The following is a 16,244-nucleotide window of genomic DNA, read 5'->3' on the forward strand; positions in this document are numbered from 1 at the left end:
GTCATCTTACGTAGAGAGAGCATCATATTTCACTTCATCATTGAGATGGGATTAATTCCTCGCTACTCGGTGTTAGCTTGCGTGTTTCGCTCGCTTTAAAATGAAATTCTTCAAAGTGGTTTGGATAAAGTACGTTCTAATGCGTTCTGCGTTATCTTGAAATCTCTTTCGCTCAGATGCTCTTGTTGGACTCCGCAATCAAAACTTCAGTTGTGATTAAAAGCGCATCTCAGATACTGCAAGTAAACGAAATATCGCCAAGTTCAAAGAGAATAAATCCCAGAATAAGAGAAATAATTATTCTCATTGATACAGAGCTTCTTTTATGCCCTTTTAAAATTGGGCGTGTTGTGTTACAAAATCATCTTCCAGGGCCCATTTAGCTAGAATTTCTGCAATACGAACTTCCACTACTATTGGAGGAAGTTTCAGCATGACGGAGCTCCTGCACATTACAATTCAATATCTAAATCGAACTTTTCCTGAACGGCAGCGGTGGGTTCCGTTCATTGGCCACCAAGGTCTCCAGACCTCACTCCGTTAGATTTTTGTTTGCGGGGATGGATGAAAAGCGTAGTATACAAAGAAAAGTTGAATACAAGAGACGAATTGCTCACTCGAATTTTGGATACTGCTGCCCTCATGAAGAAATGCCAAGACGAACAACATGTCATATTACCACAAGAGTTGCAAAGTACATTGAAGTTGGCGGTGGGATTTTCTAACATTTATTGTCAACTGTAAAAAATTGTCAATTATCTGTGTTTTGTATCATTCAAAAAAGTCAATAAATACAAACAATAAATCATTTATCGACTTTTAATACCTCTCATAATGGCTTTGCGCGCATCAGTTTCAAACAGCTGTAACTCCGTATCTATTGAGGATTGGACACATGTTTATATGAACTTTTTTACTCAGAATAAACGATACTATAACCTCAAAAAATATTTACTATTCCTCCTGAATCACCCTGTATATATTAGCCTCTTTCAATAATTAACACATACATTAATTATGAACCTTATATCGGTGGCTATTTTGTATCAGCGCTCAAATAATTTGACACATTAAACAGTGTCAAACTTATTTAACAGTTCAACCTCTTGTTTTTAATTCATGTATCCGCTAAAGAAAATATTAGTGATTTATGAAATTAGTCAACAGCACGTAAAACCTTTTTAACTCATTGAAATAACTGATAGCTTACCATCATCTAGTGTTTTCACAACTATTTCCTCCGACCTCGGTCCAGCGCCTTTACTGTTATAAGCTTGTATCGTTACAACATAAGACGTAGATCTGTGCATATTTGTGAGATGGACTTCGTGGATCCCTTGAGAAAGGTCATCTGTTTCGACTGTCTTGTAGAGGAAGGCCTCTTCATTGTTCATGGGTTTGTATCCTACGTAGTATCCTTTAATATCCCCATTCCAAACTTCCTTTCTTGGCGGCTGAAATATTTTGAAATAACTCGCATAAATTTGCAGATTTTGTTTTCGAAAATATTGGAGTTGTGCTGTTATATTAACATTAAGACGTGATGTGTCTTGTAGTATACTGCTCGACAAAATTAACAGAACACGTAGAAAACGTAGTATAACTGGTGCAGCTTGGGTTGAAGCGGGATAAAATTTGGTATGGTGGTGTACCACGGAATAAGGCTCAAATGAGGAGAGAGCGAGAAACTTTGAACAGGTATGAGGGACATTTGTAGGGTTGTATAATAATTACCAAAAAAAGGTCACAATACAGCAGTCGATGCTCGAAAATATGGTTCAATAACATCAGCATGACGTATGATCCCCTCAAATGGCTAAACAGGCCTGATAGCGGTGAACCATGCTTGATACAAGAGGGTGTCTATAAGATTCTGTGGCAACAAATCCCATTCTTCCACCAGCGCAGACGTTAATTCACAAAGTGGCCGAAGAGTTGGCTGTTGGCATGTAATGCGGCATTCAAAGGCGTCCAACACATGTCTGATGGGATTTAAGTCTGCTGTTCGTGCTGGCCACAGCAGTCGTTGGATATCTTCAGTTTCAATTCCTCCACCACTTGAGCTCTATGTGCAGTAGTGCTTGTTGTGAATGAAAACAAAGTCTGGGCCAACCACACTCCTAAAAAGTCACACATAGGGTTGGAGAAGCTGTTCTCAGTAACTCTGAACAGTTACGTTGCCCTTATTAAAAACATGAAGAGAGTTGCGGCCGTTGATCATTATTCTGCCTACACAAGTGTCCCTTTCTCTGGTGTTGGAGGGATTGTACCGCATTGCTCCTTGTCTTCAGATGTCCAGAATCTGAAGACAATCGCAAGCTGCACGATACCACGTTTTCTACATGTTCCGTTAATTTTGTTGAGCAGTGTAGTTACGTAGTACTTGGAGAACAAGCACAGTAAACTGTGCTTGGTCTCCAAGTTTCATTTTACGCTTAGCTTGTGAAAAGGTCAATACCGCATCTTAAATAAACCTCCACAAACGTGTTTCAGATCCACGCAGATTCTTCAAACAAACGCCAGAATTACAGTAGAAATGTGCAGGCACACTAATAATGAAATAAAAAGTATCTGTTTTAATGTATGTCATCATGAAGCATTTAATTCAGGAAAAAAAGCCGAATAACCTTTCACAGATGACCTTTAAAAGTCATTCGTTAATAAAATTAATGAAATTACTCGATTATAGTTTATAATATTATAAGATCGCTAATAATTATTTTTTTATTAAAGTTTCCACTTCACTGAGTCAGTTGAAAAGTGTCGTCTGATCTTAAAGGAAGTTCAGCAACGTACTTCACGTTCTGTAATTTGTTCTCCACTGCTATAACTAAATTTCAAATATCTTTAAGCCATATTTCTAGAAACGTACATCTCTTTACACCATTTCGGAAACACGATACAGATTAACATCGTTCACAGCAACTATTAGTTCAAGTAGCGGACCAGTAGATGAACTAAGACTTCGAATTTTCATTTTCGATGATGATGATGAAAATCGCTAATCGGAGTTTGCGTTACGGTACCTGTAGAAGTTGTTAAAGAAGAGAAATTTGAGCACGTGCACGAAGCTGCTTTTTTTAAGCCCTGTTCCAGGAACCGTTCCACTGAAGTCATTCTGCAACGGCTCCATTTGTGCAACTCATGAACTAAGATCAAAACTAAATGCAAGAGCATTATTTTAATTTTTTTTCTAATGGAAAAGCGTAATGGGGTTAAATAATTTTCGTAGGCACAGTAGCGTCTTTTAAAAGTGCATTTCATTTCGATCTAAAGTCGTATACACAAAAGATTTCGATTTTTCCATTTACACTTACTCAGAGTTTCCTTTCGAGTACTGTAAATTGTGTTTCTTCTACGTGCGCCGAATGTTTTCCACTGCTTAAATTCAATCAATGCTCTCGGGTCCTGAAGAAATTAGTAACATTTTCATCTGCATTCCGCGCAGAAATCAAGTTTTTTGGTGTTTCCTCCGCTAGCAGCTTTCTAAGAAAGGAAGTCTTTGACTAAAAGACTCACCGGTGCTGTGTAAATACGCAGAACGAGAGATGTTAGACGCCTAAAACTGACATGACCGGATGCGTAGCGGTGACTCCGAGAAAAGCGGAGGCGAAATAAAAATGATTTTCACCCAAAAGAAGACGGGCACGAATACACACACGCACATGCCTCGCGGATGGTTTATCGAACGTGCAGATTACCCTCATTGGTTGGTGCTTTCATTTCGTTTCCTTTCTTCCAGTATTCGTAGCTTGTCCTCCCCCCATCCTCCCCCTTTCCTTCCTTTCTCGCCCTCACCACGCACGTAACGATTTACAAGCCTACCTTCGGATAGACCGAGATAACTGCTACCTCTGGCTTCCCCTCAGCACAAATCGCAGGAACGAAACTGGTCTTGCGGGAATCCCATAAACCACCTGATTGTGCTGGAAATGGGGGGGATAATCACACTTCGGTTTCCTAAAACTGAAAGAAGTTCGAAGCATTTCTTAGAAAAGTGTATTTGGACTTAGAATACAATCGAGAAACACCTTAGCGACAGCCTCGAGAGTTTCTGATCGTCTCTTCCAAGAGTTTTCCGAACTTCCAAATATATTTTGTGATCGAACCACAGTAAAGACAATTCTTTCGGCGTTAAGAAGTCAGTTTATCGATCGGAAGATTAAATACTATCTTATAAGTATACGAGAATAAATCTAATACTTTTTTTAAGAAGCGAACAAAGTTAAATTACTGTACCATCCCTGTCCTCGTGTACTTTCGAAGTACGGGTTCATTATTTCTCGTAATTGAAGCGCGTTATGTTTTAATATTCATTGTACTATAGTAGTGAACAGACTTAAGCAACATAATTGCACATATTATACTTGTATTTAAACGAAAATTAATGAAGCATTATCCATCTAGTATATCACGTTGGTTTAACGAATTTTCAAATTTTAACTGTACCCATCTATTAACTACAACTATCTTATAATTATATCTGTGTTGTGTTATAATGTTCCTTTTCTACTGTCCATAAATATTGTGCTAATTGTATTTATTGTACACGCAAATGTACAATAAACCCGAGTCGTATTTCATTAGACACTCGTTATAAAAATTTATCTCTTTGCAATGTTTGTTGACATTGTTCAAGTACTGTTTGGATCGCTTTTGTCCAGTCGTTTAACCAGATAGTTAAAAAATCTTGGAAGAATCTAAAATATAAAGTAAAAGTAAGTAGAATAAATTTCAACAAAAGATCGACACCTTCATCTCGCCTTTGGCTTATAGCAGTCGCAATTTTCCATCAGAATTAAAAGTGTCAGCTCATATCACTAACGTCTGAATAGCATATTAACTCGCAAGCGCCAATCAATGATTGTTGTCATTAACAGATGGTCGAAGTATGTTGTTTAATCAAGGTTTATGTTCATATTCAAAAGCTAAACAACAAAAAAACTAAATGGGTACCCAGCTGGGCCACAGTGGATATTGGGTGGCTATACAACTCGGAGACAGAGAAGATTGCGACTCATATGGTAATAAAGTTCGTATAGAGTCACAGTAACCTAAAAAGGTTGATCAGCGAATACCTGAATGATCATTTCAACAGTATTCTCTATGCTTTCCAACGGTTAACTTTGGATATTAGGCATTCGGGTTCTTGTTCAAAGTCGTAGTGTCTGAGCAGGTAGCGCAGTCGTTATAATCACCCTCCTCACCACACCGGGTGGAAAAGACACAGGTTTCGAATCCCCTTCAAAGAGGAAATTTTATGAGTTTATTTCACTTTATTGCTGAGTTAGTCGATCTTAGGCGTGGATAGCAAGGTCCTTCTCCCCCCCCCCTCCTTTAAACTCGGGTTTTTCGTCCAGCAAGACCGGCAAATGGACCACAGAACACAAGAAAATTATGGACATATTACACATGGGCAGAAGGGATTATTCTCGGCTGTCCCTAATATAGCAGATGGCCAAAATCAGGTTAGGTTATCCAAATTGATCTTCTTTTTCTTTGGATTAGATTATACCGGAAGTAGGAAAGCCTGAGATGCCTTGATGCCTACTCTAGCGCAATGGACAGCTGTATCATAAAACCAATGACAAGAATTTTTACATCCACAGACTGCCACAGCCAGCGACTCTGTATTTGGCATTATGTGGCATAGTAGGGGCATCAACCTCCAGAATATTCTCCTAATAGCTACAGGATGGCATCTTTTTCCTATTAGTATCATTCCTATCCAATGAAAGCATAAGAAGGCTCTTGGACATTCCCCTGAACTTTGTTCACAGTTGAATCCAGACACAATGGACACATACTAATCTGAAACAGAACCTGGGATACCACAACTTCCTGAAAACAATTTCAAATGGGATTCGCTTAAAGGGACAACTCATAATGTGGTCTGGAATCGTTCTTAATACACATTCTGACCTTCTTGGTCTTCACGACAGATCTGTCAGTGCAAGGAGGTGGCTGAGTTTGAGTCATTTCACGGGGAAATCGGGAAACAGTTCCTTCTAACGGACCATAACACCATTCCTCAATAAGCACACCACCTCGCGAAACGATCTCTTGAAGATATCAAGATTCGAGCACGTGGAACTAAGACGGTACGCTGCACTGCATGCATCCATACACTCTAGAAGTTATCCCATTCCTAAAGAGTATGCTTATAATACTTCCACAGCGTTTTGTAACTTTTGATATTATTCACATTTTTCGTAAATTCGTGTTTTTTTATTCTCCTCATAAGCAGAGCCTACTTCTTTGAAAATCTGAGTGGTTGGATGATTGAAGCTTCTTATTGGCTTTTTTTTGCTTACATTTGAACATAAATGTAGGATATTACTAATCTCTGGAACGGGACAATGCTCTTTACAAGAGAAATACTGCAGCACAAGCCGCTGAAATGCCCTGCTAAAAAATATGTAAGTTAGATATTCATTATTAATTTGGCTAAAATTAACAAATTAGAGCGGCTATGAAATAATCTTTCTTATCCAGATGTTCTCGAATTTGACAGTCACTAAATGGAAGATTAATTTCTTTTGTTGGACACTTTTGAATGAAAGTACAAACTTGCTCATTATTTAAATGAGAAATAAGATTAATGGAGTCATTCCTTAATGACATAATTATCATTTAGATGAAACAGATTAGAGTAATAGGTTTTCCTTTGCCTAAATAGACCCGGGGGAGTTTGGAACTCATTATTTGGTTTTGCGTAACTCAATACTTTATGTTCCCATTTTATAGGGCAGTGTTGCACTACGATTTCTTACACAGAATCTGATATTAACATAAACTATTTCAACACGTAATGAAGAGTCATAATTGTGAATAATAAAGTGGTTTCCACTCGAGAATATGATATATTAAAGAAACGAAAAATATGAAACGTTTCTCTCACGAATTGAAGTTTTGATATACGCTCTGTAAATCCTATGGGCATACGGCAGCTTTCGATAATACATAATTATAACAAAGTTTACTAACATGAAATTCAACTCAAAAGAAGGATTCCATTTTTTTTATTGTTGATTAATATTTATGACGGAGTTGCATCCAGCAGATACGAGTTTTCTTCCTCCTTGCATCCCGTGACTTCTATTTGTTGGGCCCTTAAAGAATGCGATTACAATGGGTGAAAAACATCTTTAAAATACTTGAATGACAATGAACGCAGCGCAGACTGCTGTTTTATAATAGTGGGTCATGGCTCACAAGTAGAATATGAAAGAACAATAAGAGAACTGTTGGATCACTACTTTCCTCGGGGGCTTAAATTTTGGACCATATCCCTCACCAGGATGAAGAATGGACTGACAGTTTAGTTGCATTGGCTCTCGTGGTGTTCAGGGAGATCGTGCGCAAATAGAAACAGACATGAGCATTTAGAGATGGTTCTGGAAGGATTGGGATGGTCTAATTTTAATGTCAAAGATTTAAGCTTTAGTCAGTTTCCACTGGCACTACATGACACAGCAAAAAAAAAAAAAAAAAAACCTCTTCTACTCGCAAAACCAGGATAAAAACGAAGTTTTGTACTCTCCGAAACACAAAATCAGGATCAAGCACTGTAAAATACAGTAATACAACATTTAACGATTTTTATTTCATGGTACGGCATTTTTGCCGTTAAAAACGTCTTTACTGGCGTTATTCCAAAAATTCTGTAACGAAAAACCGTCATGCGAAAAGCGTTATGAAAATTTATTCCAGTTTAATTTATCTTCTACTGGACTAAATTTTATGAAATTTTGCACCGAGCTTCATCTTAGCTCTATACTAGAGGAAAAACTTTCAAACCTCCGAAAATTGCAGTAGTTTTTCCAGGATAGTGGAAAACATGAGCACGTGGTCAAGAAACTTTTCTCAGTCACCTGGTGTTTTCAGATTGAATGTAATTTTTTTTTCTTTACAATTAAACTCTGAGGCTGGAAAAGAGTTCTGCACATTTATGAAAACATTCTTCAACTTGGACATGTCATCAGATCTTTTGATAAATACTACACGTAATGGAACAGCTATCGATGGTGTATTTAGTCGTGAACTAAAATCTGTTCCCTACTTTAGTCATCACAGACCAATACTTTCAGTAACCGATATGTGATATTTTTATTAATAAAATAAAAACATTATATTATTATCCACGCATTTTATTAATATCTGAAAATTAAAACGTTTTTAACCTTCCGATGACTCTTAAATGTAAAACACACAACGGCAGGACACATTAGGTACCTGGTACAGAATTTTAATTTTATTTCATAATATTCAAACAGCTATGGCGACTATGTGCATTTTCTTCAGGATCAACAACAGACAATCAGATTTAGTGGACTACTTTTATTCCACATAGTCCACTGAAAAGAGCTTTTACTATAATGAGTTTTTGAATTATTCGGAAGGGTGTTTTGGAAGAGGCGCTGCGTATTATCATCTCATTATTAAGCATTTTTAATATAAAACGTCGGGAAATAAACAATAAACCAAATTAAAATTGAATTTTTCCATTTTTTGTTTCCTGACTGTTCTGATGTAAAAATATACGCAAATAGTAATTTTTTTTCAGTATTTTTCAATTAGGTTTAGTAGCAAATACTGAACTCAATATTCGCAATAACATGATGTTAATTTCTCTTACCATCCAAGACAACTTAATGGAATTTGGTCCTGTCGCTCGCACTGTAACATTTCTTGGGGGATCGCCAGGAGCTAAAAATAAAAAATAAACAAGATTTAATATTCCATCTTGAGTTAGATATTCTGATATGCAGTAATACTGCTTTTGAAATTTTACTGCAAATAAAGGTAATGACGTTTATTCCCTCAACTTCCAGCCGATTGAATTCAGAAGCATTACAATGAAATTTGTTGAGATCCCACAGTCGAAGTCCACATATTCAATCTTTATTAGGTTTCATGGTTTTTTTGTACACTGGGTCCACATTTGTGTAAATGCCACGAGGGATTTCAATCCACTAACCAATCTCTACAACAAACTATTCTCTGTAACCAAATTCCTTAAGCTGTTCGCTATTTGTAATTAGTTTTCCAGGAAACATATTTTTCAGCAATTGGTTACCATTCAGTTAGATTCGTGCTATGTCTAATGCCCACCAGGTATTTATTAGGTTTTAGTTTTCACTTTGAATGTGATCACATAAATTCACATTTTTTTCTCTTCAGATCAATAATTCTTCTGAATTAGGTAAAGTAAATTAGGTAAAGATTAATAAAACGTTTCGTAAAGAAATGTCTGATTATTCTTTCTGAGAGATTGTTGTGAAAAATATACCATGACATAGAAACCAAAAATTTTATCATCTATGTCACCAATAGATAAAAGATTCCCAAAGAGTAGAGAATATTGTTTTTACTTCGATGAAATGACTAATACCATCGCATACTGGAATGTCGATGGCGTTTTATTCTTCAATTTGGCTTGCAGTTTCCACAGCGTGTTGAAAAGGTCTGGACTCGAATCCCTTCAATGATGCGAAGAACTTTTATGAGCTTTTTCCAAATCATGGCTCAGTCAATCGATCTCAGCCGAGGATTGCAAAGTTTTTTTTTCTCTAGAATCCTGGGTCCAGTAAAACAGACCAGACAATTCACCCAATTTATAGACGTAATACACATTGGTGAATGAGTCTGTTCTTTCGAGTAACCCTAATAAGAAATATTTGTTTTTAATTATTATTGTTCTTTTGTGTGCAAGGTACACAAAGAAATAGCAAAAAGAACTGAAAATGATTATCGAATTTTGGCAGGCGTCATCTGAAATTGAATTGTAGTCATTTTTTCAAGTCAGCAGTATCCACAACTGGCTACAATTTCCCTCGTTAGTAAGAACAGAAAATAAATAGAATTCTAGGATTGTTATAACGTATTAATTTCATTAGAACGATTCTGTACCGTTTTCATCCAACGCACAGATTTTCGGAATTGTCTCGAACATACATGTAACCCGAAACTTTACATAAAATCTAAAAATAACTTGCACTTTAAAACTTAACTTGCAATTATAAAAAAAAAATTCTCAGAATAAACTGACGTTTGAAATATAAGAAGCTTTGTAACGAAATAGTTTCGTTAATGATCGAATATTAAGAAACTGTATTCATTAATTGCTCCGCTGCTTACCCTCTTCTTCCGTTGTAACCACTGCCCACTCTGATGGAGACCCCCAGCCAACCGAGTTTTCAGCAATTATCCTTACGCTGTAGGCGGTGGCAGGTTTCAAACTGGTGACTACGGCTGTAAGTTGAGAGCTAGGAACGGTCAGATTCATCGGTTCTGACAAATCATCTAAATTAAAGATAAATGTACGAAGAGCATTAGTAAGATTGACAAACAGATTAGTTTTTTATGACTTGCGAGACAGTATAATATTAAAAAATGTTCAACTAAAATTACATAAAGCAGGCACGATATTCTCAATATAAAATAAATCATATTGGTATAACGTGGCACCGAAGAATGGGCAGATTCTGTTTCACATTCGCAACAGCATTTAATTTACGTTTACGGGTAACTGGATTAATAGTAACTGCGTTGTTCCAGGCCCCCACGTCCTTGGACGTTGGAGCAACCACGGTGCTGCACCTCAGTAAAGCCGGCCTTAGACTTAATGGAAATTTAAATTGAATTATTGGATGGTTTTAGGTGGATTGTTCTTTTAAGTGTCATCGGCAAAAGTCACTGCAGCTGTTCAAGTCGAATTAAAAATGGTTCCAAAGGTTGAACACTTCGATTTTAATAAGTGTGAGTTGGAGTATTGTGCAAGTTGGTGATCCTGCTCACACTAATTAACGCTAGTGCAAACAACTACAATGTCTGCCGCGCACTGAAGTTATTATAATGAAGGAATAATATGATTGCTGCGACCATCAAAATTCAGTCGATCAACCGGAGAAGAATATTGTATGCCTGTTGGAGTTTCTAGAAAGCACGTTAAATGTTAATGTTTTCTCTTTCGTAAAAGAGACAAATTTGACAAATATCTGACAGAGTCGATGGAACACCTCCCCCAAGGAAGCCGCTACAAGATACTTTCTTCCAGATGTAACCTTTCCAGCCTCTAAGTCAGTCAAATTCTGGCTCTCACTGAGTCTAGAAACCTCTTTCCTGGTCACAGGATATAGGTCTCTGAACGAAGCTATGCCAGTTTGGCCCCCACCCAACCGAGCTGTGCTCCTGCTGAGCAAATGAGAATTGGAAACACCTACTCTTTGATTGCATCCTGTATGAGGATTTTCTGCAGACACTTTGGAGCAGCATCCCCATAATTGCAGAGAATCATGTGGACCAGCTCCTCCAGTCACCCTTTAACTTCAGCGCACTGCAGAACTTTGCAGCCAAAGTCTTTGACCGAAGGAGAAACAACACCAGAGATAGGAACACTGAGAACCATGGCACTAGAGAAACATAAACATCTACTGTCTGCTTTTGTTTCTTTCTCTTTTTTTATTATCTGTTTTTTTATATGCTGACAGATGTCCTCATTTGCTGCAAAATAGTCATTAATTTTTTTTTCTGTCCATAACCTTCAACACGGGTCTTTCTTTTTTATTTCTTTTTCCCTCTGGAATGGGCCCCCAGAGGATCCCGGCCCACCTTCTGGCAACACCAGGTGGGTCAGAGTCTCTTTTGAGACAGTGTGCGCCTTACCGGGAATGGCTCACCTTCCCGTGGTGTGGACCCAGGATGGTGGTGAGTACCCAGAATCATCACTCCTGGTAACTGATGCTTCTGGGTAGCCAAATGGCCAGAACATAACAACAGAACATGCACACTACTCACATATCTGGCCCTTTTACATTGGTATTGTTCTTCACAGAGATACGGAGTAGAATTACAATTCTAGGAACCGCCCTTTACAAAACATATGTCCTCTCTTTCATATTTGCACTTCTAAGAGCTAACCATACTATTTAAATTAGAACGTCAAAATATATCATATTACTGTTCACATCAACCATAACATGTGCAAGAAATTTCAGTGAAAAAAAGGAATGTTAAAGGTAGCAAGGAAAGCAGTTGACCTTTACCACTATTATATTTGCTTCCAACTACGGCACGACCATTTTAGTACTAGCTGTTCCGGTGAACCTTTTTTCGTGCCATACACAGAATAAATGTTCTCCATTCGGTTTGCATGTATGTTATACCTTATAAAATCGTAATCTCTCCTAACCGTTGCCTCTTCCCGCACCGGGTGGAAAAGACCTGAGTTTCAATCTCGTCCAGGACATGAGGAATTTTTAAGAGGCCTTTTTCGCAACATGCCTCAGTTAGTCAGTCTCAGGCAATGGTAGCATGGTTTTTCTCCAGGAAACAGCAAATCGACCACAGAATACATGCAATTTACAAAGATGTAATATAAGGCGCAATATGGCCTAAAACCCTACATCAACAAAAACAGTAACTCTTTTGCCTTAGCCATCTCACTACCGGTCATTTCATTGTAAGTATTTAGGAAATTCCTCTGGTCACGCCTGTGTCTTTAAATTTTACTAAAACGATTTTATCATAATATAATATTTAAATATAAAATATATATGATATGAAATAAATATAAAAAATAATTATGTACCAGGTACTAATCTGGCAAATGTTTTCAAAGCCTGCAGGATTACGTAGCTAATTGTTTAATCCTAATGGTTAATTAATCAGGTACGCAATAATGGCTAAACAATTAGGTACGCAATAATGACTAAACAATCAGGTACGCAATAATGGTTAAACAATTAGGTACGCAATAATGACTAAACAATTAGGTACGCAATAATGGTTAAACAATTAGCCAACTGTTTAACCATAATGATTAAACAATTGGCTGATGCTGTAACGCTTTTCGTAACTCAAAAATTCAACCAACCCCACTTTAACCCCAAAATTCAGCATAACCGGAACGCCGTTCGTTGGGCTCCTTGTATATTCCGAGCCATTAATAATACAAAACAATAAATACAGGAAGATATAAATTAATATATATATATATATTTTAAAATCGCAGCATATAAAATTTCGAATACATTTTTAGAACATTAGTAATACCTCTGCGGCCTCATATGGATAAGTGGGTGGATGGGGGGGGTCTGCAAACCCCCAGTTTAAAAGTAGACTGAACTAGCTGCTGTGAGTAGTTTCGAAGTTTAGTGTGATCCATCTTTTTTCATTTGACTCATGCGCATCTTCTCCAATCTGCAATGAAATTATGTTCGTAGAGAACTGTTTGTGAAAGGGGTGAAGATTAAAAGGTTACGCCAAAGTTAAGCAAAGCACACCCCTTTGTCCTTTTTCTTCTTTTTATCATTATCGATTACGATAACCGTGTGTTGAAGCCTGTTATTAAAGTTCCGTGCAGGGAACTGTTACTTAGTTTTCGTGAGAAGACTGTTGTCCCAATCGTGTAGACAATTCAGATTTCTTCTACAGAAGGCCAAACAGATGTAAACAGCTACCTGCACGGACCCTCTTTTCTGTTTAGTTGCGTGTTCTTGTCGATAATCGATGTGCAAATAAATGATGAAACTGATGAATAAAAACTTTGTTTTTTTGCTTTCGTGGCAGTGTGAAGAAAACTAGTTTTTATACAATGCTCTTAGGAAAATACGTCTCGCATGCCATCTTAGTGTGCTATACACTAAAAACATTTTTTTTTCCTTTTCTTCCATTCAGGAAGGATTAAGCGATATATTCCGGAAGTGCTTATGTGCCCATGTACCTCAGGCAACATCCAGAACTCTGCATGTAGCATATGACCAGAATTTCATATAAAAACACAGAAGTTAGAGAATCTTAGGCAAGGCAGCGATAGGACGGACTCTGCCAAGCACCACACATTCAAACTGTCTGCCTCAACTACCTGTGAAGGCAACCTATTCTAGCAATCAGCAACTCGCTAGCTAAAAGAAAGTTCCTAACTTCCTACAATCTAGTCTGGCCCTCGTTACAGTTGGTAGAGTCTCCCTCCTCCCCATACCCGGTGGAAAAGACCTGAGTTCGAGTCCCCTCGATGACGTGAGGAATTTTTATGAGCCTTTTTCACAAAGCGGCTGAGTTAGTCGATCTCAGGCGAGGATAGCATGGTTTTTTTCTCTCGGAAAATCGGGTTTTTTCGTCCAGCTACACAGAAAATCGACCACAGAACACACGCAATTTACAGTCAGTATACACGGAGCAATACGGCCTTGCTCCTAAAACCCTACTTGGCAGGCGAGTTTCACCTTGGATATTCCATCAGAGCGGAGGCAAGTCAGTGATGAGTTGGAGACCATCTGGTAACTGCAATGGACCAATTCTGAGAAAGGACATCATTCGTACGCCTTTATTCGCACAGTGCAGACTGCGAGCTGGCGAAGGCTGTCTCCAGTTTGGCTTGACGACCTGCTGTGTCCTGACTAGACATGGCTTGAGGTCGAGTTTGCGTCAGTTGGGGGTTAGCTGGGACAGTAATGAGCCGGAAACAGACCTTCACATTGTGCTGACATGTCCACTATATCAGGACATTCGAGTGAGGTCAGAGAGAGGGATGCTCGCACTCTCTTAGTCCACATTGGTGAAGTTGTTTAACACTCAGGTTTTTTTCAGCATGTTAGCTGACTTTATAAAACATGTTTTTACTAGAAGGGTACAATATAATGCTGAATAGGGCGATCTACCTCCTCGTGGTGGGGGATGGTTATGCTCGTCCACAATGCGAAGCCAAATGGCTGTTGTTGACCTCTAGTTGTTTTGTTAATGTTATTTGAGTTGACCCATTGGGATCTTTGTGTTTTGTGTTTATATTTTGTATTATTAACCTACTGAAAGTGGTTTAACATAATGTACAAATGAGAATTAGTGGCATATGGGCGTAAGCCCGGGTGACGATTACGATGAAAGCTCATTCAAATGACATTGACCCAGTGCACAAGGGTCTGATCTGATTCGCTTTTTTCCTCCTTGTATTCATATACATGACAAATTCCTTGTCCCCATTCTTTGCTCTCTTAGCCAGTGATTTCTCATACTCATCCTTGGCCTTTCTAACCTTATCTGTGATACTATTACAAATCAACTTGTAGCTGTTGTAGGCTTCTGTACTATTCATCGCTCTGTAACTGTCCCATGCTATCTTTTTTCTGCTCTATTCAACTGGCCAGCTCTACATTCATCCATTTCGGCATCCTTCCCCTGCAATATTTACTTAATGGTATATATGCGTCCATGGCTTCTATTATTTTTGCTTTAAAGGTACTGTATTCCATAATTCAAGTGTATTTGCCCTCACCCTGCGATCCGCCCAATTAATAAATACTATATAGCACCTTAAACTGTGAAATTCGCCTCTTATGAAATTAAAACCCATGCATTTACCTTTAACTATTGTAACATCTTTCTTCATCTTCCAACCGATGACTCTGTGATCACTACCTGCCAATGACTCTTGTATTTTATGCCCTGTGGTGTCATTTAATTCTTGAGTGATAATGAGGTCAAGAATATTCTCACCCCTAATATTATCTCTGGCATGCTGGTACAAATAATAATTATCTAGTTAATTTATAAAAAAATTCCCTAAGGTGAGTTCCTCTCTCACTTATTCCAATCAATCTGGGGCAGATTTAAGTCACCCAAAATAAGACATTTGCACTTGCTTGCCCATAAAGACTCTCGTCATATTCTCCACAATCTCAACTAATTCATACCACAAATTCTATGCTGGCATACGTAACTTCAGACTCAGCAAAAGCTGTTTTCGCGGTCAGGCTGCTTTTGATAAGAAGCATGACACCATTACCCTCTTATCTTCCCTAAATACATTATACATACCATAGTGGAACTCGTCATTCCTAATTTCCGATGGCACCACGTTTCTGTTAGCCCTATTATGTTAGAATTAGTTGTCCTAACCAGGAGCTCAAATTCAGCCATTTTATTGACAACACTCTTGACATTACTGTAGACACAGTTAAGACTAAGCATTCTTCTATAGTTTACTACTCTAACACACACACCCCTTGTAGTTAATTTAGGCTTTTCCCCTATCTTTCAGATCAGCTCATTTGAAAGGTTGCTATACTCAGAACATCTTGCCAATGTCGGCTTTGAGGCAACAAACAAGAATTCTTTGTTCAAGAATTAGCATTAACAAAGGCACATGATGCAAGAAAGCAAGCTTATATAGCATCAGCCAAAAAAAAAAACCCCTTATTTCACCAATCTACTCGCTCCAAAAGTTTGTCAAGTTCTGCCGTGAA

At 37.9% G+C, this 16,244-nt stretch overlaps 1 protein-coding gene across 4 annotated transcripts in view; it reads right to left on the minus strand.

Annotated features, from left to right (window-relative positions):
• Positions 1–16,244, minus strand: part of LOC150081721 (cell adhesion molecule Dscam2-like) — a 285,694-nt gene that overhangs the window by 44,794 nt on the left and 224,656 nt on the right. For all 4 annotated transcript variants that reach the window (XM_090379593.1, XM_090379594.1, XM_090379591.1 and 1 more), the window contains 3 exons: positions 10,141–10,305; positions 8,639–8,709; positions 1,211–1,454 (listed from right to left, as the gene is read on the minus strand). In XM_090379593.1, the coding sequence (XP_090235719.1) occupies positions 1,211–1,454; positions 8,639–8,709; positions 10,141–10,305 (480 nt within the window). The remainder of the gene's footprint in view (positions 1–1,210; positions 1,455–8,638; positions 8,710–10,140; positions 10,306–16,244) is intronic.

Source organism: Mastigoproctus giganteus, chromosome 8 (assembly GCF_048544385.1).
Source record: "Mastigoproctus giganteus isolate SK-2022 chromosome 8, ASM4854438v1, whole genome shotgun sequence".
Classification (NCBI taxonomy): domain Eukaryota; kingdom Metazoa; phylum Arthropoda; class Arachnida; order Uropygi; family Thelyphonidae; genus Mastigoproctus; species Mastigoproctus giganteus.